The sequence below is a fragment of the Borostomias antarcticus genome, assembly GCF_949987555.1.
Source record: "Borostomias antarcticus genome assembly, chromosome: 5".
Lineage (NCBI taxonomy): Eukaryota > Metazoa > Chordata > Actinopteri > Stomiiformes > Stomiidae > Borostomias > Borostomias antarcticus.
The window spans coordinates 25,873,061-25,899,612 of NC_140238.1; the positions used below are offsets into that span (position 1 = coordinate 25,873,061).

A 26,552-nucleotide genomic window follows, 5' to 3' on the forward strand; every position below is an offset into this window, starting at 1 on the left:
CTATGTGGCAGTGAAGGCAGAGGGCACCGACGGACCGGACCCAGGCGGCATAGGCTGGCTCTGGGGACATGGAACGTGACCTCGCTGGGGGGGAAGGAGCCGGAGCTTGTGAGGGAGGTGGAGCGATACCAATTACACCTGGAGGGGCTAACCTCCACACACAGCACCGGCACCGGAACCAAACTCCTGGATAGGGGTTGGACTCTGTTCTTCTCCTGAGTTGCTCACGGTATGAGGCGTAAGGCAGGTGTGGCTATACTAGCTCGCCCCCAGCTGAGCACCTCTGTGCTGGAGTTCACCCCAGTGGACGAGAGAGTCGCCTCCCTGTGCCTTAGGACTGTGGGGGGAGGGGACTCTGGCTGTGGTTTGTGCTTATGCACCGAACAGCAGTTCAGAGTACTCGGCCTTCTGCAGACCCTAAGTGGAGTCCTATTTGGGGCTCTTGCAGGGGACTTCACTGTCCTATTGGGGGACTTCAATGCACACGTGGGCAATGATGGAGAAACTTGGAGGGGCGTGATTGGGAGGCATGGCCACCACGATCTGAACCCGAGTGGTGTTTTGTTGTTGGACTTCTGTGCTAGTCACGGTTTGTCCATAACAAACACCATGTTCGAACACAAGGATGCCCACAAGTACACCTGGCATCAGAACACCTTGGGCCGAAGGTCGATGATCGATTTTGTTATCGTATCATTTGATCTGAGGCCATGTGTTTTGGACACTCGGGTGAAGAGAGGGGCAGAGCTGTCCACTGATCACCATCTGGTGGTGAGCTGGTTTCGATGGGGGGAAGCCTCCGGACAGACCTGGAAAACCCAAGCGTGTAATGAGGATGAACTGGGAACGTCTGGAGGAAGAGCCTGTCGGGAGAGATTTCAATTGCCACCTCCGGCGGAGCTTCTCAGGCATCCCTGTGGAGGTTGGGGACATCGAACATGAGTGGTCGGTGTTCCAAGCCTCCATTGTTGAAGCTGCGGCTGGGAGCTGTGGCCTGAGGGCCATAGGTACCTCAAGGGGCGGTAACCCTCGGACACCGTGATGGACACCGGTGGTCAGGGAAGCCGTCCGACTGAATAAGGAGGCCTTCTGGGATATGTTAGCCCGGAGGACCCCAGAAGCAGTTGCAGGTTATCAACTTGCCCGGAGGGCTGCAGCTTCGGCCGTGACTAAGGCAAAGCAGCGGGTGTGGGAGGAGTTCGGAGAAACCATGGAGAAGGATTTTCGGTCGGCACCAAGGTGTTTCTGGAAGATAATCACCTCAGGAAGGCAAAGCGGGGGACCATCCAAGTTGTATACAGCAAGGATGGGTCACTGCTGACCTCAGGAGGAGGTTGTTGAGCGTTGGATACAAGCGGTCGAAATGAGTTTTCTCCAGAGAATGGCTGGGGTCTCCCTGAGAGATCGGGTGAGAAGTTCAGTCATCCGGGAGAGACTCGGAGTAGAGCCGCTGCTCCTTTGCGTCGAAAGGAGCCATTTGAGGTGGTTCGGGCACCTATTGAGGATGCCTCCTGGGCGCCTCCCTAGGGAGGTGTTCCAGGGGTGTCCGGCTGGGAGGAGGCCGCGGGGTAGACCCAGGACTAGGTGGCGGGACTACATCTCCGCACTGGCCTGTGAGCGGCTAAAGATTCCCTAGGCAGAGCTGGTTGATGCTGCTAGGGAAAGGGATGTCTGGGGCCCCCTGCTGGAACTGCTGCCTCCGCGACCCGACCCCGGATAAGCGGATGAAGATGGATGGATGGATGGTTGCAAAACGCACATCCAAGAATATTACTGAACTGGAGGCCATTGCCCATGAGGAATGGGCTAAGATTCCTCAGGAACTCTGTCAGAAGCTGATGTCTGGCTATGCATCGTGTTTGCAGCATGTCATAACAGCAAAAGGGTGCTCTACTAAGTACTGAAGATGCTTGTCATGTAGGGGTTGAATCATTTTGAGACTAGTCATTAAAAGTAGCATTTTGTGTTGAATTTGGATACAACCCCTTGTAATATTGGTTTCATTGAACTACTTAAACAGTTTTTGTGTAATTTGTGTATTGCAAACAGCTGAGGAATTGTATATTTTGCCAATAAACCTAATGTGTAATGGGGGTTGAATAATTTTGATTGCAACTGTATTAAACAGTATGTAGTACTGTTAGTATGCAGTATACAGTACCAGTCAAAACTTTTGACTGGTACTGTATACTATTAGTATTTAGAATGTAGTATGGGTATTCGGACACAGCCGTCTGAGTTCATTCGGGTTGCTGGTTTTGGCTCTCTGACTTTGCAATAACCACTCCGCCTGCTGGCTGTCTTTGAGCACGCATGCCATAGGCCCAGACTTGATCGATACCGTGCCCCTCAGTCCTGCAGGGGGCCCAATCAGGGAATGGGAAACGACCAGCAATTACCAAGGCGTCATCTGGTAGCTCGGCCTGCAACTTCTCCTGCAGCAAAGACAGCTAGCACAGACATAAAAAGACATGTGTCTACTAGGCTATTAAATTAATCTAATTTTCAGCTGTGTATGACATACTATTAGGTTTTAGTGAACAACATCTTTTTATATCTAGGCAATTATGCCAAATTGGATGATCCATGGATGAGAAAAGTATGGTTGAATTGCTGCACGGTGTTAACACAAACAAAACAGTTACTTACCACGCTGGGGGCCAAAAAAACGGTAATATTCTTACAGTTTGTCAGACTGACCTGCAATAAGAACCAGTTTAAGCATAAATACCATTCAGCCTAAATAGTCAGTAATAAGCAGTTTTAAACTATTTCTTTCTACTGTGGCAGTATTCCAATTTTACAGTGTAGCCTACCATTATACAGAGTAAACATCAGTCAACTAAACACAAAAGGATTTCCTAGAGACTGTTTCAATGCAGATGTGTTGCATTATAAATTGCACCTAATGCTCTTGCAGCAAACTATGATCAAAACAAAAAACAACAGCCTATTGCATGTTAAATGTTGCATTATGGATCCATGTACAATTGCATAGATCCGTGAGTTTCATGAATCAGCACATTTCATGAAATGAAAAAGACTAAAATATTCCAGAGTAGCCTACACATACAGGACTAAATATAGAAAAGTATGTCACACCTTCCAGAGGTCTTCGCGTCGGTAAGACACCTTCCCATATTGGCCTGCTCTCCATGCGTGGAAGTGGGCCAGACGAACTAGCCAGGGGTTGAGTTCATACCCTATAGCAGGACTGAAGCCTTGGCGGTAGGCTTCCAGCACCTGAACACATGTAATACCAGTAAGAGAGAAAACAGTGAAAGATACCAACTTCTCATATACAGTGGGGCAACAGATATACTAACATGTTAGCACCTGTTTTAGGCATAATTTCACCACATATGCCTACAAACATGTAATGGTATGTACGAACATAGCCACTTGGCAAAAAACGCATTGTCTGGCGCAGGAGTGCAGAATGGCAAGTTGCACTTTTCCTACTCATGCATATGCATTTTTTGGAGGGTCAAGGGAAAAGTGGGAGTTTCGTGCACAAACATGGGAGGAGATGCGCAAGGAGAGACTGATACTGTACATATTCCATTGTATGTATGAAAACTGTGGGGGAAACCGCATGTCTGTTTTGCGCTGGGTGAAATTTCGCCGCCTTTGAAAAGCAGGTGTAATGCAGCCAGTGCGTTTGCTTGGCAAAGTTCTGGAAGGAATGGCAGCAGTCATCCGAGCAAGATGAAGACACGGGCCAAGGAGACGTGCTGAGAGGCAGACCCATCACCCACCCAGCACAATTATTATTAAATATTTTCGATAATCCGATGTGCTATTGTATTCATTCAGCACTGACGCATAGCCTACTAACTATGGTTACACTATGGTGTAGGTTCACTAACACAACTGTTGAATAACTGCTAAAAGACAACATGGATATAAACACACTCACAGAGGAAGTAATTGAAATAATCATGAAAGCTACAGAGGAGTATGTAGCCAAACAGACCATCAAACCCTATCAATCAATCAATCAATCAAAGCTTTATTTGTATAGCGCATTTCATACCCAGAGGCAACACAATGCGCTTTACAGAGAACAATGGAGGTGGGTATACGACCCACCCCTACATATTCCAGAGGGAAGCAAAAAAACAGTAATCACCCGGGGGCCAGATAAGTGAGCTGTAAAAATTCTTCCCTGACCCCTCTCAACAAGGCGATCGAGCAAGCTCCTGGAGTATGTTTGTCTACCAGCTAAGAACATTTACAAAGCAATAAATTACATTAAATTACATTTTCAGAGTAAGAGAAGCTAACAACAACATAGGAGAGACATGGCAAATACTGGTGTGTGTTTGCTATGGCCCAGGCCTTAAGCCGGAAGTGGGCTGGTGTACAGGGGCGGACTGGCCATCGGGAGCATCGGGAGCACCGGGAGCACCCCCCCCCCCCGCCCCCCCCCCCCCCCCCCAACAAAACAAAACTCAAAGTGTTCCATCTCACCGCGTCGGCTCGGCTCGTGGCCTGACTTGGGCATGACTACCGGCATGAAATAATCACCCAGTCCGGCCCTGCTAGTGTATGTCTGTGTGTATGTGTGTGTGTGTTAACTAAATGCTACGACATCCACAGCAGACACAGGGGTATCTATCGGACTCAGGGAGGTCTGCTGGTGACAGTGGGGCATCCACTGGACCTGGTTAGATGATAGGAGGGAGAGAGAGAGGCATGCAACATCCACAGCTGACACGGGGGTATCAATCGAACTCAGGCTGGTCTGCGGGCAACATTGGGGCATCCACTGGACCTGGTTAGAAGATAGGAGGGAGAAAGAGAGGCACTAGGGGAGGCAGAAAACGGTTAGTAGCACGCTGAGCCATTGAAGCAACACAGATGTCAAAACAGAACAAGCGTGTTTCAGGGTAACCAGCTTCTGTACACTACTTGATATACATACAGTGCATAGCAGAAAATACACCAATGTATACAGAGGTATTCACAGGTAGGTTTGAGGCTGCCTTTCTGTGTCTCAAGGTCCTGGCTAGTGATTGTAGGCTAGGTCAAAAAGGTACGTCTTGAGATCTCGCTTGAAGACCTCCGTTGTTTCGGCCCTTCTTAGGCACTCCAGCAGGGTGTTCCAGAGGTTGGGGGCATAGAAACTAAAAGCTGCCTCTCTGTGTTTCTTGGTCCTGGCTTTTGGAACTGTTAAAAGTTCAGTACCTGAGGATCTGAGTGGTCTGTTGGGCATGCACCTAACAAGCATGTCTGAAATGTATTCTGGTGAGTGACTGTGGAGAGATTTATAGACTACTAATAGTATTTTAAAGTCTATTCTAGAGTTGACAGGTAACCAGTGTAGTGATTTTAAGGCTGGTGTGATGTGTGCCCTTCGTCTAGTCTTAGTGAGGACTCGTGCTGCAGCATTCTGTATCATTTGTAGCTTAGAGATTGCTTTCTTTGGTAGGCCTGATAGTAGAGCATTGCAGTAGTCCAGCCTGCTTGTGATGAAAGCATGCATTAGTCTTTCGGTGTCAGCCTGAGAGAGAAAGGGTTGCACCTTGGCAATGTTCCTTAGGTGGTAAAAAGATGTCTTTGTAATATTCTTGATGTGGTTTTCGAAATTAAGATCTGAGTCAAGACACCTAGGTTTTTAGCCTAGCATTTGGTGTCAATTTCTTGAGTTTTTAAATGTGCAGATAGTTTCTCTCTTTCCGCTTTTTGTCCAATGAACAGTACTTCTGTTTTGTCCTGGTTTAGTTGGAGGAAATTATGTGACATCCATACATTTATATCCGTAATACACTTGACAAGGCAGTCAACCAAGCTGTAGTTACTGGGTGTTACAGAGATATAGAGTTGGGTATCATCTGCGTAGCTATGGTAGCTAATGTTGTGCCTCCTGATGACACTGCCAAGGGGCAGCATGTACAGGCTGAAGAGTAGGGGTCCTAGGATCGATCCTTGGGGCACCCCACAGGTCATAGGGATCTTTCCTGAACTATGGTCACCGAGGGCAACAAAGAAATCACGACCGGTTAGATAGGTCCTAAGCCAATTAAGGACTGGACCGGAGAGGCCAACCCACTTCTCCAGTCGTTTGATGAGGATTGCATAATCTATAGTATCAAAGGCTGCACTCAGGTCCAGGAGGACGATAATAGAGAGCTCTTTGGAGTCAGCATTAATTCTGAGGTCATTTACAACTTTGACTAATGCCGTCTCTGTGCTATGATGGGCGCGGAAGCCAGACTGGAAAAGGTCAAGGGTAGAACTTGTAGCTAGGAACTCATTAATCTATTTGAAAACAATCTTTTCCAGAATTTTACTCAAAAAGGGAAGATTGGAGATTGGTCTAAAATTGCTAAGAACTGAAGTGTCTAAGGCTTTTCAGCTTTAATAGGATAGGACAGTTGAGAGAGACAGGAAACGTGGGAGAGAGAGAGGGGAGGACATGCGGCACAGGACCCGAGCCAGGAATCGAACCCGGGTCCGCCGCGCAAAGGACTAGCCTTCATACCCGGTGAGCTACCGGGGCGCCCCCACCAATGCAGTTTTAAGTATTGGTGGGAAGACGCCTGTAGATATGGAGTCATTGACAATGGCTAAAATGTCATAGGATACAGAGTCAAAAATAGTTTTGAAAAAATCGGTGGGGATGGGATCCAGCAGGCATGTGGAGGATTTGTGTTTGGATACTACTTTTCTCAGCATTTCTGTGTAAACAAGCTCATGTGTCCATTACATGGAGGAAGAGGATCTGAGAATGGGATGCATAGCCTTTCCTGGGTGATATTCCTCCTAATATTCAAGATCTTATCTCTGAAGTAAGCTGCAAATTCCTCACATTTGGAGGTAGAGAGCAGGTTATCTGGTGTTTTTACAGCGGGGTTTATTAGGCTATCAATTGAAACCCAAACCAGGAACCCTGGATTAACCATAAAACATGCAATGCTCTAAAAAAGTGCACCGCTGCCTACAAACTAGGACAAAAAATAGGCAACATAGATGATTATAAGGCAGCAGCATACAATGTAAGGAGAACAGTGAAGGAAGCAAAGAGGGAATATGGTGAGAAAATGGAATTGAAATTCAAGTGTTTGGCAGGGATTAAACACCATGACTGACTACAATGGATCTCCATCCTCCTCAGGAGGTGTCGATGCTGCTCTCGTGAACTCCCTCAACACTTTCTAAGCACGCTTTGAGACCAGCAATGTTGCACCTGAGGCGGAGGGGAAGGAAGAGCACTCCTTTTCTCTGAACACAACATCCGAAGGGTGTTAAGGAGGTGAAAACAAAGAATGCCGCGGGACCAGGTGGCATTGCAGGGCAGGTCCTTAAGGCGTGCGCCAACTGACTCCTGTGTTCACAGTGATATTCAACCTATCCCTGGCCTTGTCCATTGTCCCCACATGCTTCAAGAAGACCTCCATCATCCTTGTACTGAAGAAGCCAAGACCAGCCTGCCTCAATGACTACCAACCATCAGGGCCGAACCTGCCTGGTACTGTAGCTCTCACCTCCGTGGTGGAAGTGCTTTGAGAAGCTGGTCAAGGAACACATCTGTTCCTCACTGCCCAGCACACTAGACCCCCTACAGTTCACATACAAACCTAACAGATCCACAGAAGATGCAATAATAATAATAATTTGTAATAGAGTATTAGAGTTTATCTGTATCAAGCATAATCTTGGAGCCAGCAGCAACATTTCACTGTGACTGTACATTACATGTGACAAATAAAGGAATCTTGAACTTTGCAACTGGACTCTGGACTTCCTCACTGACAGACCACAGGTGGTGAGAATATGCAGCAACACCTCATCCACACTGAAAATCGCATGGGTGTCCCGCAAGGCTGCAGCCTGAGCCCCAGGCTGTACTCACTGTACACCCACGGCCACGACTGCTCAGCCAAGCACAGCAGCAATCGAATCATCATGTTTTTGGACGACACCACTGTGATTGGCCTGATGTCCCCCAATGACTCATCTGAATCGGCCTTCCTCCAGGAGGTGTCAGACCTAGTAACATGGTGTCAAGACAACAACCTGACCCTGAACACTAGTAAGACAAAGGAGATGACTGTGGACTTCAGGAGAGGAGGAAAGAGCCACCCCCCGCCCAAATCACTATCAACGGGGAGGAAGTGGAGAGGGTGAGCCACTTCAAATTCCAAGGAATGCAGATCCCTAATGACCTGACATTGATACACAACACAGAGGCCATTGTAAAGAATGCACAACAGTGCCTCTACTTTCTGAGGAAATTTGAGGAAATTCTGAGGACATTTCTGAGGAAATTTGAGGAAATTCTGAGGGGCCTGTGGGGATGGGGCATGAGCACACACAAGATGGCTGAGCATGAGGACCGCAAAGGAGAGGTTCCACAACAGCTTCTTTCCTGACATGGTCTGCCAGCTCAGTGGCAGTCCCCCCCCCTCTCCCCCCGCGACTGTTCTGTTCTGACGGACCAGTCTCTCCATCCCAATCCCTTGCCCTCGCTGAACCACCCCCCTCTCCGAACCCCCATTGGCCTAACACCCCCCCCCCAGATGGGATAAGTAGATGATGATCATACTAATAGACTGATAGACTATGGATAGTAAATTGCCAGTTTGGGAACCTTTAAATGTCTAACTGCGTACCTAGGACTGGAATGAGGAACTGATTAGTAATGATAAAATACTGTAAGGGCAAGCGATGACAAGAATTCCAATGTAACTGTACTTGTTACACATGGCAAATAAATGTTAGATTCTAAGGCAGTCAATTACACAGAGGTAGCCTAATGTTATGCACAAAGCACTAGACTGTGACTGCCCAAGTCGCTGTTTACACTGCACTTACTAATGTACACTATATGGACAAAACTATTGGGACACACCTCTTAATCATTAAATTCTGGCGTTTCATTCAGTCCCATTGCCACAGGTGTGTAAAATCAAGCACCTAGCTATGCACTCTGCCTCAACCAACATTTGTAAAAGAATGGATCATTCTAAAGAGCTCACTGAATTCCAGCATGGTACTGCAATTGGACGCCACAAGTCAGTTCGTCAAATTTCTTCTCTCCTAGATATTCCACGATCAACTGTAAGTGGTATTATTGCAAAGTGTAAGCGTTTAGGAACCACAGCAATTCGGCCACGAAGTGGCAGACCACGTAAAGTTGCAGAGTGGGGTCGCCCAGTGCTGAGGTGCATAGTGCGTAAAGATCGCCAACGCTCTGCTGTCTCAATAACTGCAGGGTTCCAAACCTCCTCTGGCATTAACATCAGTACAAAAACTGTGCTCCAGGAGCTTAATGACATGGGTTTCCATGGCCGAGCAGCTGCATGCAAGCCTTACATCACCAAGCGCAATGCCAATTGTCAGATGGAGTGGTGTAAAGCAAGCCGCCACTGGAGCAGTGGAAACATGTTCTGTGGAGTGACGAATCGCGCTTCTCTATCTGGCTGATGGACGAGTCTGGGTTTGGTGAATGCCAGGAGAACATTACCTGCCTGACTGCATTGTGCCAACTGTAAGGTTTGATGGAGGAGGGATAATGGTCTGGGGTTGTTTTTCAGGGATTGGCCTAGGCCCGCTGAGGTTGGTGTAGAAGAACTTGACTGACCCCATTAAACACCTTTGGGGTGAACTAGAAATGAAATTGCGAGCTAGGCCATCTCGTCTGACATCAGTGTCTGACCTCACAAATGCTCTTCTGGATGAATGGGCACAAATTCCCACATACACACTCTAAAATCTTGTAGAAAGCCTTCCCAGAAGAGTGGAAGCTGTTATAGCTGCAAAGGGGGGACCAACTCCATATTAATGCCTATGAATTTAGAATGGGATGTCATAAAAGCTCATGTAATGGGTAGGTGGCCCAATACTTTTGTCCATATAGCAAATGTACATCTGCCCCAGTGTTAATACTTTGTAGAACATGAAGTCTTGTACACATCTGTAGTATTTGAATCATGACATTGATATTGCAAACACACACTGGGTATGCAGGAAATCAAGTATGCTCATACTCACAATCCTGCCATCGCCTGAGCCCAAGTCCACAAGAGTTCCCTGTCGACCTTTCAACAATGTCATGACATTCTGTACTTGGGCCTTGCTTGCAGGTTGGTAGGGCACCTGAAAGAATTACACATCACAACACCTTGTAGCTTTCTGTCATTGAGGGAATGTTTTTTTCCACATTCAGCTAGATGTGGTACATGATATCGACTATGCCTTTAAATGCTATGTTCAAGTATCTTCTAGAAGGAGACAATACCGTATCCTGAGGATAGGCGCTGTTTAACTCTCACACTTCCTCTTACTTTCTCTTCAAGGATATAACTAGGACTCAATTATGTTTATGTACAAGATACTGTATACAATACATGCTTACTTGACACCTTCCTCACACAGAAGATAACACAAGCAAGACAAATAAAACACAAAAAACAGGCTACAGCCGCTGCTGCGTCGGGAGCGTACCTATGTTCCCCAGGTCCTATGTTCCCCAGTCTGAAAAAGGTTCCTATGTTCCCCGGGTCCTATGTTCCCCAGTCCAAAAAAGGGTTCCATGTTCCCCGGTTCCTAATAAGGCTTCTAGATCCCTTTTTCCATAAGAGTTTAAAGTAATTTACTAAAAAATAAGTAAAGCATCCAAATGATTTTCCATGAACAGAACAAATCAACGCAACTGGATAATGCAATAATTCATTTTGTGTAACTCACAACAACATTCTGATTCTAGCGAATGGAATTCAAATAGCACCTTTTGGGCAGGAGCCAAAAGCGTAGCCATAACACAACTTGCTTCAAGTCACTCTAAAAGGTCCTCAAAACGAATAGTCTACTCTCCTCCGCAACTCTACCAGCACAGAAACAAGAGATAGGCCTATGGAATTGTGAATCTTTCTGGAGGATTAGAGAATTTTGGCTAGTTGGTAGGCTATTGAGTGTGTGTGTGTGTGTGTGTGTGTGTGTGTGTGTGTGTGTGTGTGTGTGTGTGTGTGGTTCACTAATGTTAAACTTCAGTAAATCTATCAAATAGAAAACATACCATATCTATTTCTTCGATGAGGCATATATTGGATATGTGTCTGTGTATGTGTGTGTTTGGTATTTTTCTCAAACGAAATAAAATAAATACAGTAGATATCTGTCAATAATCAATCCAAAATATAGGCTTTTAATGCAACCAAAGTTATCTCTTATTTAAACGATGGTTCATATGCACACATTCAAGTCGAACAGTAAAAATAAATTAGGCATATAATAAATAACAATAGTAATAATAACAATAATAATAAAATAAAAATAGGCCCTTTTTCAGGGGTAACATAAGATCCGGGGAACATCGGACACTTTTTCGGGGGAAACATAGGACCAATAGGGATGGGGATGACCCGGGATGACCCCGTTGCGTCTCACGCTCCTTTCATGTTTTTATTGGGGGGACAACAGTGCAACAGTATTTAACCTACCTGCAACCTCAGTGGGACTTTTCGAAAGCCTGGCATGAGGATTCCGGCCCACATGGCATAAACTGCGAGTCCGGTGCCAGCGGTTATCTGGAAAATGCCCCAAGCCCCAAGACGCCTGTCCTTGAACTGTGAAAGCGCCTCATCTGGAGTGTCTTGATCCATAAATAACCCAGTACTGAAATGACAATTACAGTAAACAAAATAATAACACTAAAACGCTATTACCAGCTACACAGAATGCGTGGTTTGTTATCACCATGGATGTATTAATAGAACGTTTTTACGAAACGATGCTCAGTCCGACTGCAAAACAAAGAGTACCGGCAACCATGTTAGCGATTAAGGTTCCGCTTGTATGAGCGCGTTCCATTCCTGGCATCGGAAGAGAGAGAAAACCTCGGCCGCCTGTAATAACACCCGAGCCTATAAACTTTTTATTATATAAATTATTAGAAAGTCTGCAAATTAGCTTTTTTTTTATTTTTTATAATAAATCCCAGATTATGCATCCTGCTCAACCTCGTTGCCTCTTTCCTTCCCTGACAATTGCCTACCGATAGATCCAGGCCCTTTCCTAGGTAAATTGTTTTTATGCACTTTATGTAGAATGCAATCCGATAGATAGATAGATAGATAGATAGATAGATAGATAGATAGATAGATAGATAGATAGATAGATACTGTATCTTTATTAATCCCAATTAGGGATTAAATGTAGCTAAATCAAGACAGATAATAGAAAAACTCAAAAACACAAGACAGTAGCCTACCTACTGATGATAAAAACAGTAAAACACTGAAAACAGTAGCCTACCAACACTAAAGGCGTCATTAAACACTGTAAAAAGGCAGTTAAAATATAAACTAAGAGTAATTAGAGTCTGATGGTAGAGGGGATAAAGGACCTACGGAAGCGCTCAGACGAACAGTCTGTTACTGAAGGTGCTCTGCATCACCACATTGTTTTGGAGAGGATTGGAAACATTGCCTCATTCACGAACAAAGTTAAAAATTTCTTAGGAAGCATTTCTTCTTAAACTCCACTAACAACATTTCCTAGAAGATTCTGGCATTCACCATTGTTCTCACATGTGGGAACTAACATAATTTACGAACACCCCTACACAGTGGGTTACGGAAGAGCAGTCTTAAGTAGGCTATTCGTGCGAATGCTCATTTTAAATTATTTGTGTTTGCGTTTACTTCAAATCTACATGATATTATACGATTGCAATACTATAATATTTGTATCATTTATAATATCTTATAATAATGGTTGTCATTATTTTACAAAGCGAGAGTCTTTCCATTTCCAATAATATCCCCATGCGCCGGGTCCAACTGTGTGCCCTTCTCCGGATACAGCTTTCACTGAACGAGTAGGCCTATCCCATGCTTTTACTGACGCAGCTAAATATGACAGGTGGAGTCCGGTCTTTCGATTTTCGTTTAGTTTATTAGTAAATTAAGGTGTAGGCTACGGTCATGCACATTCAATTAGCAAAACCATCGGATTCATCATTATGAGAAGGTGCGAAATCATCCAGCGGTTTACGAACACGTTGTGAATCAGACGGGAGTTTTCTTTATAAACTTAGGAATAAATTTAAGAACAGAACTTATTGGTGATATTGATATTGGTGAATGAGGCCCATTGTCGATGAATCCTCGGTTTCGCCACCAGATCCAGGCTGACCCCCAGTACAAAGCCCGCCCTCCTCATCTGTTTTAACTTGTTGGCGTCCGCTACCTTGATACTTCTACCTCAGCACACAACTGAGAAGATGACACAGTCGCTACAAGACTGGTAGAACATGTTTAGCATTGTTCTACATACATCAAAGGACCAAGCCTCCTCAGATGGCCTGTTTCCTGCCCATCCCAGCCTATTGTCCAGGTGCACACCCAGATACTTGTACAGTATGACTGTACCATCTCAACATCAACCCCCGGATGGAAATGGGAGTCAACGGAGCCTTATTCCTCCTAAAGTCCACCACCAACTCCCTGGTCTTCCCCACACTGAGCTGCAGGTGGTTCTGAGCACACCACCCCATGTTTTTTTCCACTAGATTCCTACTGTATATTCCTTATGCTGACCTCTTATACATCCAACAATAGCAGTCGTCCGAGTACTTCTGCAGGTTGCATGTATCCGAATTGTAGCTGAAGTCTGTGGTGTAGAGTGAACATGAAGGGAGACAAGACAGTCCCTTGGGGGGCTCCAGTGTTACTGATCTCCATCTCAGACACACAGCCCTGAAGGCTCACATATTGAGGTCAACCAGTCAAGTAGTCCATAATCCAGTTCACAGGGAGGAGTCAACCTGCATTGATAGCTTGTCACCCAGGAATGAGAGCTGAATGGTGTTGAAGGCACTGGATAAATCAAAGAACATGATCCTAACAGTGCTACCAGCCTTGTTGAGATGGGAGTGTGGCCCTGTTTAGCAGGTAAAGATGATGGCATCATCCACGCATGTTAGCCTGGTAGTCAACCTGCAGGGGGACAAGGTATTTCTTCACAAGGGGTCTGAGGTCTCCATTTTCTTCATGACAGGATATGTTACTGCCACTGGTCTGTAGTCGTTTAGGACACTAGGGTGGCTCTTCTTGGGTACCAGGACCAGGCATGATGTTTTCCACAACTCCAGAACCTACCCAGTTTCAGACTCAGGTTGAAGAATGCAGATGCCCTCAGGTCCTGCAGCCTTACCTTTGTGGAGTTTCCTGAGCTGACTTGTTACCTGGTCAGCAGTGATGGTCAGCCCCGGGATGATGGTGGAGGTCAGTTGGTTGATGGGGGTCTGGGCGATGGTGTTACCTATAGCAATGGCAGGAGAGGGAGTGGCCATACACTCAATGGGCAGGGAAGGGGAGGGGAGAGAGGTAGACATGCATGGCAGAGAGGGGGTGGCGATGTGAGTCAGGGGTCCAGAGGGTATCTGGGCCAGGGACCCAGTGTCAAACCTGTTAATGTCCTCCCCATAAGATTGACTGAGCCACCCCCACATTGATGTCTCCATCTCATACTTAAGGCCATAACTAATTTCAGGAGTCCATTTCCTCACCGTCCTGTTGGTCACTGGTTATTGTTGTGCCATAGGTTTGTAGAAGGGCCTTAAGTGCACTAGACTGTGATCAGACCGACCGGGGGGTTGCTGAAGAGCTGTATGCATCCTCCATCTAGTATTCCGCTGCTACAGCCAAGGACAGGGCAAAACTGCAGCGCGGCAACTGTGCCACGTACAGCTGGACGAAATCGATGAATGTGTTTAATTTGCATTAATTTTCATTAACATGTTAATGTTTGCATAATTAATTAATCGAATTAACACGTTTAATTGACAGCACTAATATATTTACTGTATATATATATATATATATATATATATATATATATATAATATCTAGGCAAATTGTATATATCCCTTGGGGGTAGTAATCTTACCCTCGGGTTCTCAATGCACCATCATTCAGCAGTACCACTCGCATGCCACAAGAGGGAGTAGTAAAACTACTCATTGACCCATTGCTGTAGCCTAGCCAGTAAAGAGCATATTGCAGGTTGGAGACCCCAGTGAGTCAATGTGTAGGGAAAGGATGTAGGAATTCGTTTTTCATAAAAAAAAAAAGATACAAATATACACTGCAGTGACTTCTGGAGTTATTTTTGTTACTCCAACAGCTAAAAAGAATCGCCAACCCGTAAGTGACAGAGTGGGGGAGTCCAGAATTCCACAACAATGGCTAGTTTTGCGCCATCTAGCGATAAGCTGTGTTCACGCTATAACAATCAAACAGGTGATTTGCTAGTTTGAGCTATACCAATCAAGGGTATCCTTATTCTTTGTGGATACTATAGTTAATATTAATTTGCAAATAAGAATAACAGGAGCGACGAAAAAAGCTACCAAAGCCTACTATCACCAATTTACAGGAATTATTCAAGAAAAGTGTTTAAGTGCTTGCGTGAAAAATGGCAACATTTAAAAAATACAGAGGTCATGACCTCTGTTCTCAATGCTAGTTACAGTATGGCCATGTATATAATCATTAATTTCTTTCTTCAAGGACATTCTTTTGGAATGCACACATTTTAGACTGAGTGGAAGAAAGTTTGTTTACTCCCATATAAGTGTTGTGTATCAAACTAAATAAAATACATGCATTTTAACATTTTGCACGAAATATATCCTTGTAATAACCTACTGTCCTAATTAATGGATGCAGAAAATGTATATTTTGTGATAAAGAACGAGAAGCTATTATACTATTATCAAACACCAGCCCACCAAGTCTTGCCCCATTACTCAGTTGTTTCCCAACATATCTACAAAATTATACAGTATACTCACTGACAAATGGAGGATTGACATGTTTATTTAGAGTTTTAATGGGGCCCATGTAAAACATTATCTTGGACAGACAGATTGGAGTGACAAAGTTTTCATCCAGCCCAGACTGGGATTCCAGTCACTCACACTTAACATAGAACTTATGGAAAATTATTTCCCTTCTTCCAAGGATCCAAATATCCTTTGGATATTGAATGACAGCAAATTAATTTAACCTAACAATCTCAAATAGGAAATCCTGTTTAAATTATTTATCATGAACAAATAATAACTGTACACAATGCAAAAATGGCTTAAAAGCCATATGGCCTACACATCTATAAATGACATGATAGATATGCATAAGTCCCCTTCAAATAAACATGTCATTGGTGTGTCAGTTTCAGAATGGCATTAGTGTATCAGTTTTTGTAAAATTAATCGCAGAAGCAGCCACCAAAACACAATTGAACACTTAACTTAATCCCCACAAAATTCCATACCAACTACATGATAATACACTCACAATTCTTAAAAAATATAATAAATTAACTTCATAAATTAATAGTAATACAAAAATCAAATGTTGAGACATAAATATCAGAAATAAATTCAAATAAAAATACAAATAGTAGGTGCACAATTTATATTTACACCCCAGTGCTTCCCAGCCCTTCCCAATTATTATTTAGTGCAGTGTTTAAGTACCAAAGTCTGCCTGCCAACCTCTTGATTTTCTGACCACATAACACCTAATATCTGAGCAGGGAATAACTTTTCCTCCCCAAATGTGTTTTAAGACCTGCATGAATTGGATGAGGGGAGGCAAATAAAAAAGCTGCCTCCCCTTTAACCCAACCGTGTATTGCCACCACCATTACAATTGTGTGTAGGTTCCCGGCTTCCTAGCTCTGCAGACATAGAAGGGGTCAGGGCTAAGGGTTTGGGTTGACACCTTTCCCTCCATGTGTGCAGTGGTTCTTCAAATCTTTGGGAGTCCCATCAGTACCTCTAAGTAGTGCTTTTGTTTTTTAACCAACCTCAAGGTACCACCTTGATCATCATCCCATGTATAGAAACCAAGCAGCATGACCAAGCACATCTTAAAGTCTCCCACCACCTCTCCAGCAGCACTTCCCCCACCTCTCAGTCCTTGTACACAGTCTGTTGACCACCCCCTCTCTCATCATGCATGATGTGCCTCCTCACATGGATCCGCCTCACCCTTCTGTCCCCTCCCGCCACACAGGCTCCCTCCTCCTCCGAATGGCCAGTACCCGGAGATGAACCCGAACCACCTGATTCCAAAAGGGCCACTCCACCTGGACCAGAGTGTCCACTCTCATAGATAAGGATGTTGAGAGTCTCCTCAAAAATGCGAGCCTCAGGAAACTCCACCTATGAGTCATGAGAAAGTGTGATCAAGAAGTTGTGAATGAATTTCAAGTCACAACAAAGTGTTCTGTTTTCCCCCTTGACTGTTGTTCTAAATTTTGTAGTTCGTTCTCATAGATCAGTCTGTTAGAACTACAAATTCTTCCCTGTGTGACATCACTTCCCTGTCCTCTTCATCCTGAAACTATGTCACTTCCTTTTTCACTGTATAACCTATAGACCTGTCCTCAAGTGAACTCACTCTGCCTGGATGTCACTTCCTGTGCTGAGTCCGACTCTGCAGAATCGTAACAGAATAAAACTGTTGTCTTTGTTTAAAACCAGCTTGATCGACCACTCAGCGTGTTATTTGAAATCTAAACTAAACCAAGTAAGATTTTCATTTACAAAGTCTTGAAACAAAGTACTTCAAAAAACAAGTGCACAGTCAATTTGTGGTCTCCCACCTAAGATGCTTGTCGCCAGCATGTACAGTTGTGGAATTCAAGTGGAGTGGGCTTTTCTAGTTAAGATTTATCTATAGAGCCAAATTACTTTCAAATAAATGCTAATTTTAGACCTAACAAAATATGTGATGGGCCTATATGTCAGCTCTATAGATAAATCAAACAAGAACAGCCCACTCCACTTACATTCAACAGCTGTCCATGCTGACGACAGACATGCATCATGGTTCATCATGACAGGTTCACTGTGCACTTTTTTTTTTTTGCATGCAAAGAACCTTTGTACATTTCCCACTCCTTGTTCTGTACTTTGCAGTGCAGGATGGCATTGAACTATAGATTTATTTAGATAAATTATTTCTGTTTTTTATTTTATTTTATTGTTGTACATTGTATTCTATTTGGTTCAGATCTGAAGGGGGCACCCAGGGCTATTGTTACCCAGTTAAGATTATTATTATGGCCATGTATGGTAATTGCACTTATCTGCATTATACATTGTTTATTGATCAATCATACTACCTCATTCCGAATCCTCTTAATACATGCCAGCATTATCTTATTTACAACATTACAACAGTGTCTGGTCTCATTATCCTTCACACATTACAACAGTTTCTGGTCTCATTATTTACCCACTCTGCTCCCATAGTGAACCTAAAACTGGACCAATCGTAACTGGCCTAATGGGTTAGTCTTGTGCACTCTATCAATATCAGTATGATTATGTAATTGCTACAAAAGTAAAATTATTATTATTATTATTATTATTATTATCATCATCATCATCAACCTTTAGATCAACTAAGAACAATTTCGTATTTGAAATCTATCAAATAACTTATTGCAACTCTTTCCATGAAAGCACTCTACCACAATGTGAGAACAAGAGATCAAGCAATTAAATCCACCTACAAAACCAGTGTAACTATCAGTATTGTTACTTATTAGTTAGTTATAAGTGCTTACCTTAGTCTGTTTCTTCTCAGTGGCATAGACAATGGAGGTACAGCAGACCTCAGCAATCTTGCGGCCATCGCCATAAAAGGACCAACAACAGATCTCATCACCAAGCACATCTTTGACGAACAGGACCCGGCCGTTGAAGCGGAGGCCCAGCTTATCGAACAGCTCAATATTCTTAAGCAGGTTGTCATCAGAGTTGCTAATGAGAGGGGAGAAACATAAAAGTGTGATCCTAAATAATGTACCAAAGTTAATGTGAACTGAAATGTTTTTTCAATAAACATATCAAAAATAAACAGTGGAAGGCTTCAGTAAAATTGGGCTAAACTCATTTAAAATGATTTTCTGCTTTGGTGGGGGGAGTTACATGGCTAGTTCCACCTACATAAAGTACATCAACACACTATATAGAATCCACCAAAATTGTAAGACTTCAGTTTATGAGTACATACAGTAAGAGCCAAGTTATGTTTATATTTGCAGTTTGACCATGAAGACAAATAGTAATAGTATAGTAATAGGCATGTCAGCCCTCAGCAACAAGGTAGGGTAGTGACAACTGAGGGAGAAAAGCAAGTGGAGGAAGAGCCTGAGAGAATGGCAGAGCCTGATCAGTCAAGATGATATTTACTACAGCGAGTTGCTGAAAATATTCTACAAGACCCGCAACACGTTTTAATTCTCTGACACAGGCTGTGACATTTGCATGTAGGCTAGATCTTATTGATGCTTATTGATGTGCTTGCTGTAATTTCTCATATTAAGTTATATTGCTTCGTTTAAATGGTTATTTAACTTGAATGTGTTGAAATCAGTTCAATTGACCTGTCCATTGCCAAACCAAAATGGCTCTTTGAAAGGGGGGTGGGGTCAAGGAGGTAAACTGCCAGTGTACACAGATCCACAGTTGCCACCTTACACCAACGTTCCCTTAGGGAAAACCCTGCTATTAAAGAGAGAAATGGTGTCTGTATTCCTGACCAGGCCCCTGGTTGTGGAGATAAGTTCATGTGGTAGGTATATTGCTCAGGACCCCGAGGACATGCATGTGTTACGCGAAGCTAAGAAAATGTACGTTTTGGCTAATGCCATCATATATACTGTACCTGTAGTAGTGCCGTGACTTGAATGCGTAGTAATGCTGGCGGCGGTACAATGTTATGCTGAATAGCATATCACAATGTTACAAGCGCAAAGTTGTTTGGATGAGCGGTTCTTACATTTTGAGATGCCATGTTTTACTCCAGACTGAATAGCTGTGTCTATGTATTGTTTTAGGTATTGCTGACTGTTGTATTGTCTGTACCTATTGTATACTGCTGCTATTAAAATCCACTAGCATTACTCTTTTTGACTTTCCCTTTAAAATAGCAATGTTCCTCCATGGATGCTAATTGAATTTACAATGCTGTGCTTGTGTTATTTGGGTGAAGGAGTATTCTTCGAGATGCAGAATAGCATTACCTGGTGTAGGAGTATTTGTTGTTTCCTCTGTTGTTTTGCAGTTTAACCACAGGCTGTAGAAAAGAGGAAACATCCAAACCATTAGACTTCTGATCCCCGGGGGGGGGGGGCATACATGTATTAATTAATCAATACCCTTAGATACCCTAAGATAAACTGCAGAAATGAACGTCTTGTTCTACAGGTGTTTGGTGTCAATTTAGGGCCGCACGATTATGACAAAAAATAATAATAGTGATTATTTGCCTGATATTGTAAGTGTGATTAATATTTCACGTTAAACATTTTCTGTGGTGCCACATTCATATATTTTAAAATGGTAAAAAAAAAAAAATCTATGCAAAACTGAATTATTAATTGCGGCCTTTTGGGATTAGTTAATTGGAGAGGTCGCAATGCTGAGGTCATAATTGCGATTACGATTAATTCATAATTAATTGTGCAGTCCTAGTGTTGAGTCAACCTTTTTTAGCCACCCTCCTGTAAGACTAGAAATTCCAACCCCATCCTCTCTCACCTTCCTACAGGATGAAATCATCCTCTGCTCTTCTTTGGCTGAGGTGATCATGGGAATGCGACATACCCCCTCATAAATGTTCCTTCGTGTCTAAGGGCAACAAAAGGTATTAGGTCCACATCAATAGCTGAATCACCTCAGAAAATATTTACATATATAAATATCCATTCACATTCATGCAAAACCGCTTTAGCGTCACTTTAGCATTAGCCCTTCAGCTGTAAACATTTAATAAAGCAGCCAAGCTGTTACCTGCATGGCAGCAAGGCAGTGCTGGACCAGTCCCTGGACCTTGTAGTACTGAGCTTCTTTCAGAACTTCCTCAAGTTCTCTGTGGGCTTCAGGGAGTGGTACTGAGCCATCCCGCAGGAAGTTCAGCACCAATCCAAAATGGCGACCACATCTATCCAATACTATCCAGCCTAGGAGAGAAAAGCCATAATGCAACATTTCCAATTTCAAATATGCCACAATGATGGTCCATGGTGGCATACCTCTAAGCATTGTGTTTCGTGCAAGCGGCTAATTGGACAATAGGTTGGGTGTGATTGGCTACCAAATCAGGTGAAAGTGTAAGAAAAATCTGAAATACATTTAAAAATATATGCAGTACTGTCAGCCACAGCAACTCAGACCCAACCAAAAACCATTCTTACTTGAAATAAAAATAAACAATAAGTTGATTTGTTTAGAGTGATGAGTTTGTAACAAATTAGAAAAGCTATGGAGATGAATCAGTTTGTTATGAGTGCAAGCCATCTGCACCCTGTTAAACAAAAAAATCAAAAGAATAGAACACTGATGGACACACCTTCTGAGTCTATAGTGACCTCCGTTCCTCCAACGAACATGTTCTTCAGCAAGCTGTCCTCTTTGCTCAGGGTTTGTACAGTGGTATAATGCAGGGAGCCGCCCACGTTCAACTTGACATACTTGCTCCCCACCAGTCCTCCTCCATCTGCTTTTTCCTCAGTGCTCCGGCTGGCAGACGAAAGTACAGGGATGGAGGCAGTTGCCATACTCTGAGCTGAAGCTTCAGCAGACATCAGGCGCTCATGCAGTAACAGCAATTCCTGATTGAAGAGATATATAAGAGAGCACATATAGGGACAATATTTCAGAACAACATTATTATTACATCAAAAGCATACCAGGATTTGTGAAGAGTCACATTTCAAGACTAGGGACTCATTACAGGATTGGAATCAAGAACTACAGTGGTAACGCAACAGCGGGGCAGAACTGGGGTGCATCCCATTAGACCAAAAGTACCACCTCCACTCAATCAAGATTGACTCGTTCACGCCGTAGATGTGAATATGTATTAGAGGTGGTGGGAAAAATCGATTTGGGTAAGAATCGCAATTCTATTCTCTACGACTATAGATCCATTTACAAATTATGAAAAATCAATGTTATTTTTCATAATTTCATTTTGAAAAGACTCTGTAGTCCAAGAGGAATCCATTCCTCCATGTCCACCTCTTGACATTTGTGGATTTTACTGACTGCTATCAACTAGAAGCCATTTTCATGCAACAACTAGACTACTACTGTTCGGATCGCCAATGTTGTTAGTATAAGTGAATGGAGAACATTTAGAAAATTAGCATCACAGTAGGGCTGCCCCCTGAAAGTTGACGAGTGGAATCGTCAGTCGGCGACCCTTAAAGGAGCACTTCCGCGATTAGCATAAAGCTTTGTATCGTTCCAAAATGTGTAGTATGCAGGGTTTTTCCTGCGTAGAGAATTAGGAGGCGGCCGTCTCCGTCAAATTTCGTGCCGCCTCCAGCTCTCGACAAAAAAACCACTAAGACCTGCCAACCTGTAAACATTTTGCGTAGTAGGTACAATTTTTTTTTGTTTCCCAGTGATTTATGTTGTAAATGTTTAATCTGTGTGACCTCTTACACAATTGGGAGCATTTGTGCGAGTGCACATAATTATTATGGTGTGACCTTTTTTTTTTTCCACAGACAATTCGCTAGTTACACACTCTGATGCAGTGCTGTTCGCGGTAGAGGTGAAAACTAAAATTTCCTACTGTACCATGACTTCAATGCCTAAACAGCCATATCTTGACTTAGGAGGGTCGCAGAAACACGGGGGTTGGGCTGGGCGAAAGCTCTCGACTTCACGAATACATCTAGCACCAGCATGAATGCATCTGAGCTCAAGTTATAAAAACGCTAGTCTACTGTGTAGCCTACACTAGTAGTCATAATGATATGCCTTTACAAATGTTCTAGGCAGTTTGTTATTTAAAAATAAATAAACAATGAAACTGGATAATGTAGGCTAATATAGTTAGGCAGACAAGCTAATAAAGCACACAATAGTGCGTAGAAAATTCCCCAGAATGCAGGAAATTAAGCTTTTGATGCCCAACATTTCCTGGGGGAGGACCACCAAACCCCCACTTACAGTACCACCACCGCCTCATTCTGAGCCAGATGTAACATACCCTGGTATGTAACATTGAATGTGGTTTTCCTTCCCTCAATGTTCCCTGGGACTATTTTTCACACTTTCAAAAAACCCAAAATTATATTAATGATGTCAAATGACGTCAATAGTAGATATTTGGCCCTACCTGCTCAGAGCTACAATTTCTAGTTCCGCATTTTTCTTTGGCCGCCCACACGTAAAGTGGTGGGGGGGGGGCACCAACGCTCCAGAAAGAAAACATCAACACCATGTGGACGAAAACAACGCTTACGGCCATGGCAGAAGGCAATTTTCTAGCTTACATACAAGTAGAGGATTTTGAAAGTCTACTGCTGGAATCAGACAGAATGGAACTTTTATATGGACAAAAGTATTGGGACACCTAGACATTACACCTACCGGAGCGTTAATGACATCCTATTCTAAATTCATAGGCATTAATATGGAGTTGGTCCCCACTTTGCAGTTATAACTGCTTCCTCTTCTGGGAAGGCTTTCTAAACATTTTTGGAGTGTGTCTGTGGGAATTTTTGCCAATTCATCCAGAAGAGCATGTGAGGTCAGACACTGATGTTGGACGAGAGGGCCTAGCTTGCATTGCATTGTAGCTCATCCCAAAGGTTTCGATGGGGTTAAGGTCAGAGCTCTGTGCGGGCCAGAATTGTCCAAAATGTGTGGTGGTGTGGAAGAACTTGCACGGGGCCTTACATCACAGTAAATGGACATTTTCTGTTAGGCAAGTCCTGTGTGAATGATAGCTTGGTTTGGATAACATATAGCAAGGTAGCTAGCTAGCTACAATTGTACAGGGTGAACAAAATAACACACTTAATTTGGGCAAAGCTGACCAATGTTCCCATGTGAATTAAAGTTAGCAAGCTAGCTAGAAACTAGCTAGATTAGCTGTAACACATGCATAAGGTAGAACGTTAACGGAGAGCAGCATTTATATCAGGATCAGGGCAGGCGTCTATTCAGAGCACTATTTCTATTGGCTGCCTTGACTTTGGTGAAGTAGATATGCACGCTGGAGCCGCCCGCTCCAAGCATTATTTTATGTTAAAATTAGCCAAAACCCAAGTGAATTAAAAATCCGCCCCCTTCACTGCCTGTCCGGGACACCTGTGGATACCCCGTGGCAAATATGAATGCTATCAGGCCGACGGTGTCAGAGGAAACTGAGAACAGGAGATACCAGATCCCACATACAGAGAGTTGCTCTTTATTGTGTTAGATGTTTCCCGTGGTTATGTACCTCTCTCAAAGGCAGCCAATGTGCTTAAAACTACAAACTGTACTCAGATAAACTTCTTCAATAGTGCATGATAAATTTAACAACATCAAGACGTACAAGTCTTCATGGTCACTGATGTGTTCATTTTCAATCAGTCCTAATAACAGCTTGTTAATTCAAGAAAACAAGGAGAGCCTGAAAATGCCGGTGCCACAGAGAGAGGCTGCATTTTATGCTCCACTCAGGACCTAGTCTAAGGTCGTTCGCTTTGCATTTTAAATCCGGTCAAATCGAGGTTGCATCCGGCAGATCACAGTTTAGTTAGTCTGGGGTCAGTCGCGTTGTATTTGACTGGTCTAAGGAGATAGTCTGGGGCCGATCGCTTTGCATGTTACCGGTCTATGGAGAGTTGTGTCCGCCAGATAACAATTTTGATTAAGTGGACTCAAAATTATCTGGCTCTGATGGTCATCGGAAATCAGCCTTTACTCCACCGAGGAGAGCTTGGTGTCCCATGTCTGGGGCCATTTGCATTGCATTTTAGATCCAGTCAAGGGAAGGTTGCAACCGCAGGATGAGTTTTGTAGGCAGGCTCTAGATAGTATGGGGCCAATAACTTTGCATTTTACTGGTGTAAGGCAATAGTGGTAATAATATACAATAATATTACATAAGGCAATAATACTTTACTGGTCTAAGGTGGGTCTAGGGCGAGTTGCATCCGCCGGATGACAGTTTTGGAGAGGCGGGTTCTAGACAGGATCTAAACCTAACCCTTCCATCCGTGATTGGAAACTAGGCTCTACTCCCCTAAGGAGAGCATGGTGACGCGAGATTACTCAGGACCTCTCCAGAACTGGCACAGCGTAAACGAAGTGTGGAGATAGGTCTGGCTATGCGAGACTACTCAGGACCAAAACATGCTCTCTGACACTCTGAACGTTCAATTCAATACGTTTAATTACAAAAAGGCTTTGGTCAGCGTCCTTTTCCCAGAAATTAGGTTAGTTAGTGCGTTCTATTGACCATTGATATGGCTGAAGGGAAAAAAACAAGTTAAAGTCCTTGTAGCCTACACACTGGGCGAATACTGGTCATTTGATCGACTGACTCCTTGACTAACGTTAATGTTAAGCTAGGGCGTATACAGTATTGCCCGACAGACAGTCCGCTAGGCTAGCTGGCTAGCTAGCCAGGTAGTATAGCTATTTAGCACTAGCTAATGTTACTCACCTAACCCCCAGACGAGCAGATTAGCTAGCTAGTTAGCCTAGCTAACGTTCGTTTCTATTCGTCGCGAATCCAATGCTAAACCAATGCCTTACTAAATTAACACAGTCGGGAGTAGAGTACAAGAAAAAGCCTCCTCCTCTTCTTCTGCTGCTGCTGCTGCTGCTTCTTCTTCCTCTTCCTCTTCTTCTTCTTCTCTGAATTAATGGCCGATCGGAAACCAACATGTACAGGTGCATACCGCCACCAACTGTACTGAGTGTGTAACATCAGGGCTTTAGGCCTACATACCGGAGTAGGCTACTATAGGCTGAATAGAATAGAATAATAGAATAGAAATACAGGTATATAACAAGTACAGTTACAGGTTAGTCTCAACGCCAGACCCATGAGAGTTATTTCACTGATACACTAAGTAAGCTACGCTAAGTGCGTTACTGCATGCTGCAGATCTCTATGGGTCTGATCTCCCGCATGGGAGTTGGACGCTTTATCCACTACACTGCCGAGGAACTTGAAAGTGCGCGACGTCTATGTTGCCACCACAAGAGGCAGTAGTCCCAGCACACCAAAATAAATGACATCCCGCACTATCAAGTTCCTCGGTAGTGTAGTGGATAAAGCACCCGACTTCCACGAGGGAGATCAGGGATTCGACCCCGATGGGGACGATTTTGGGAAACCGTACCCACGCCCTCTGCTAGCTTGTGGGTTTATTCCTACGTTTACTTTCGGCCTTTCCATCCCTCTCCCTCCCTCCTTTCCCCTTTTTTGTAAGTACGGAGATATTCCATAGGAACAAAAACACTATGACGTGTAGTTTCAAGTTCCTCGGTAGTGTAGTGGATTAAGTGTCCGACTGAGATCAGGGTTTGATCCCTGGTTGAGGACGAACCTGTTTGATTCCTAACTTTAGCCATTGATGTACACTATTTAGTTGCACTATTTAGAATAACCACTAGGTGGCACTGCGGCGCGCCCGTTCTATTAATACATCCATGGTCCAGAGTATACTAGCATAAAGAAGAAGGAAGGAGTTCCAGTTTAGACCATGCTACTGCACATGCT

The 26,552-nt window shown here is 43.7% G+C and overlaps 2 protein-coding genes across 3 annotated transcripts; both read right to left on the reverse strand.

Moving 5' to 3' along the window:
* Window positions 1-2,240: 2,240 nt before the first annotated feature.
* On the reverse strand, window positions 2,241-11,609 carry antkmt (adenine nucleotide translocase lysine methyltransferase; the record flags this gene model as incomplete). Its single annotated transcript, XM_084439032.1, has 5 exons — window positions 2,241-2,450; window positions 2,650-2,700; window positions 3,103-3,243; window positions 10,000-10,104; window positions 11,448-11,609. 5 exons carry the CDS (start codon window positions 11,607-11,609, stop codon window positions 2,241-2,243), a joined length of 669 nt encoding a protein of 222 aa, XP_084295158.1.
* Window positions 11,610-15,853: 4,244 nt separating this feature from the next.
* kctd13 (potassium channel tetramerization domain containing 13) lies at window positions 15,854-25,645 on the reverse strand. 2 transcript variants are annotated; one of them, XM_084437582.1, is made up of 7 exons: window positions 25,580-25,645; window positions 21,384-21,645; window positions 20,825-20,994; window positions 20,573-20,662; window positions 20,056-20,108; window positions 18,595-18,790; window positions 15,854-17,182 (listed from the first exon to the last, which is right to left on the reverse strand). In XM_084437582.1, exons 2-7 carry the CDS (start codon window positions 21,616-21,618, stop codon window positions 16,931-16,933), a joined length of 996 nt encoding a protein of 331 aa, XP_084293708.1. In that variant the 5' UTR covers window positions 21,619-21,645; window positions 25,580-25,645; the 3' UTR covers window positions 15,854-16,930. The 2 variants fall into 2 exon arrangements, with proteins under 2 accessions (XP_084293708.1, XP_084293707.1); XM_084437581.1 differs by having other exon boundaries at window positions 25,488-25,630.
* Between the last annotated feature and the right edge of the window lie 907 nt (window positions 25,646-26,552).

Excerpts from the sequence above, each read along its gene's own strand:
- kctd13 (XM_084437582.1), bottom strand. The coding sequence starts at position 21,618 with ATGTCTGCTGAAGCTTCAGCTCAGAGTATGGCAACTGCCTCCATCCCT. Across the intron at positions 18,791-20,055 it reads AACAAATACTCCTACACCAG|CAACTCTGATGACAACCTGC; the intron begins GTAATGCTATTC and ends CCCTCTCATTAG. Across the intron at positions 17,183-18,594 it reads CTGAGAAGAAACAGACTAAG|GTGGAGTTTCCTGAGGCTCG; the intron begins GTAAGCACTTAT and ends CATGACTCATAG.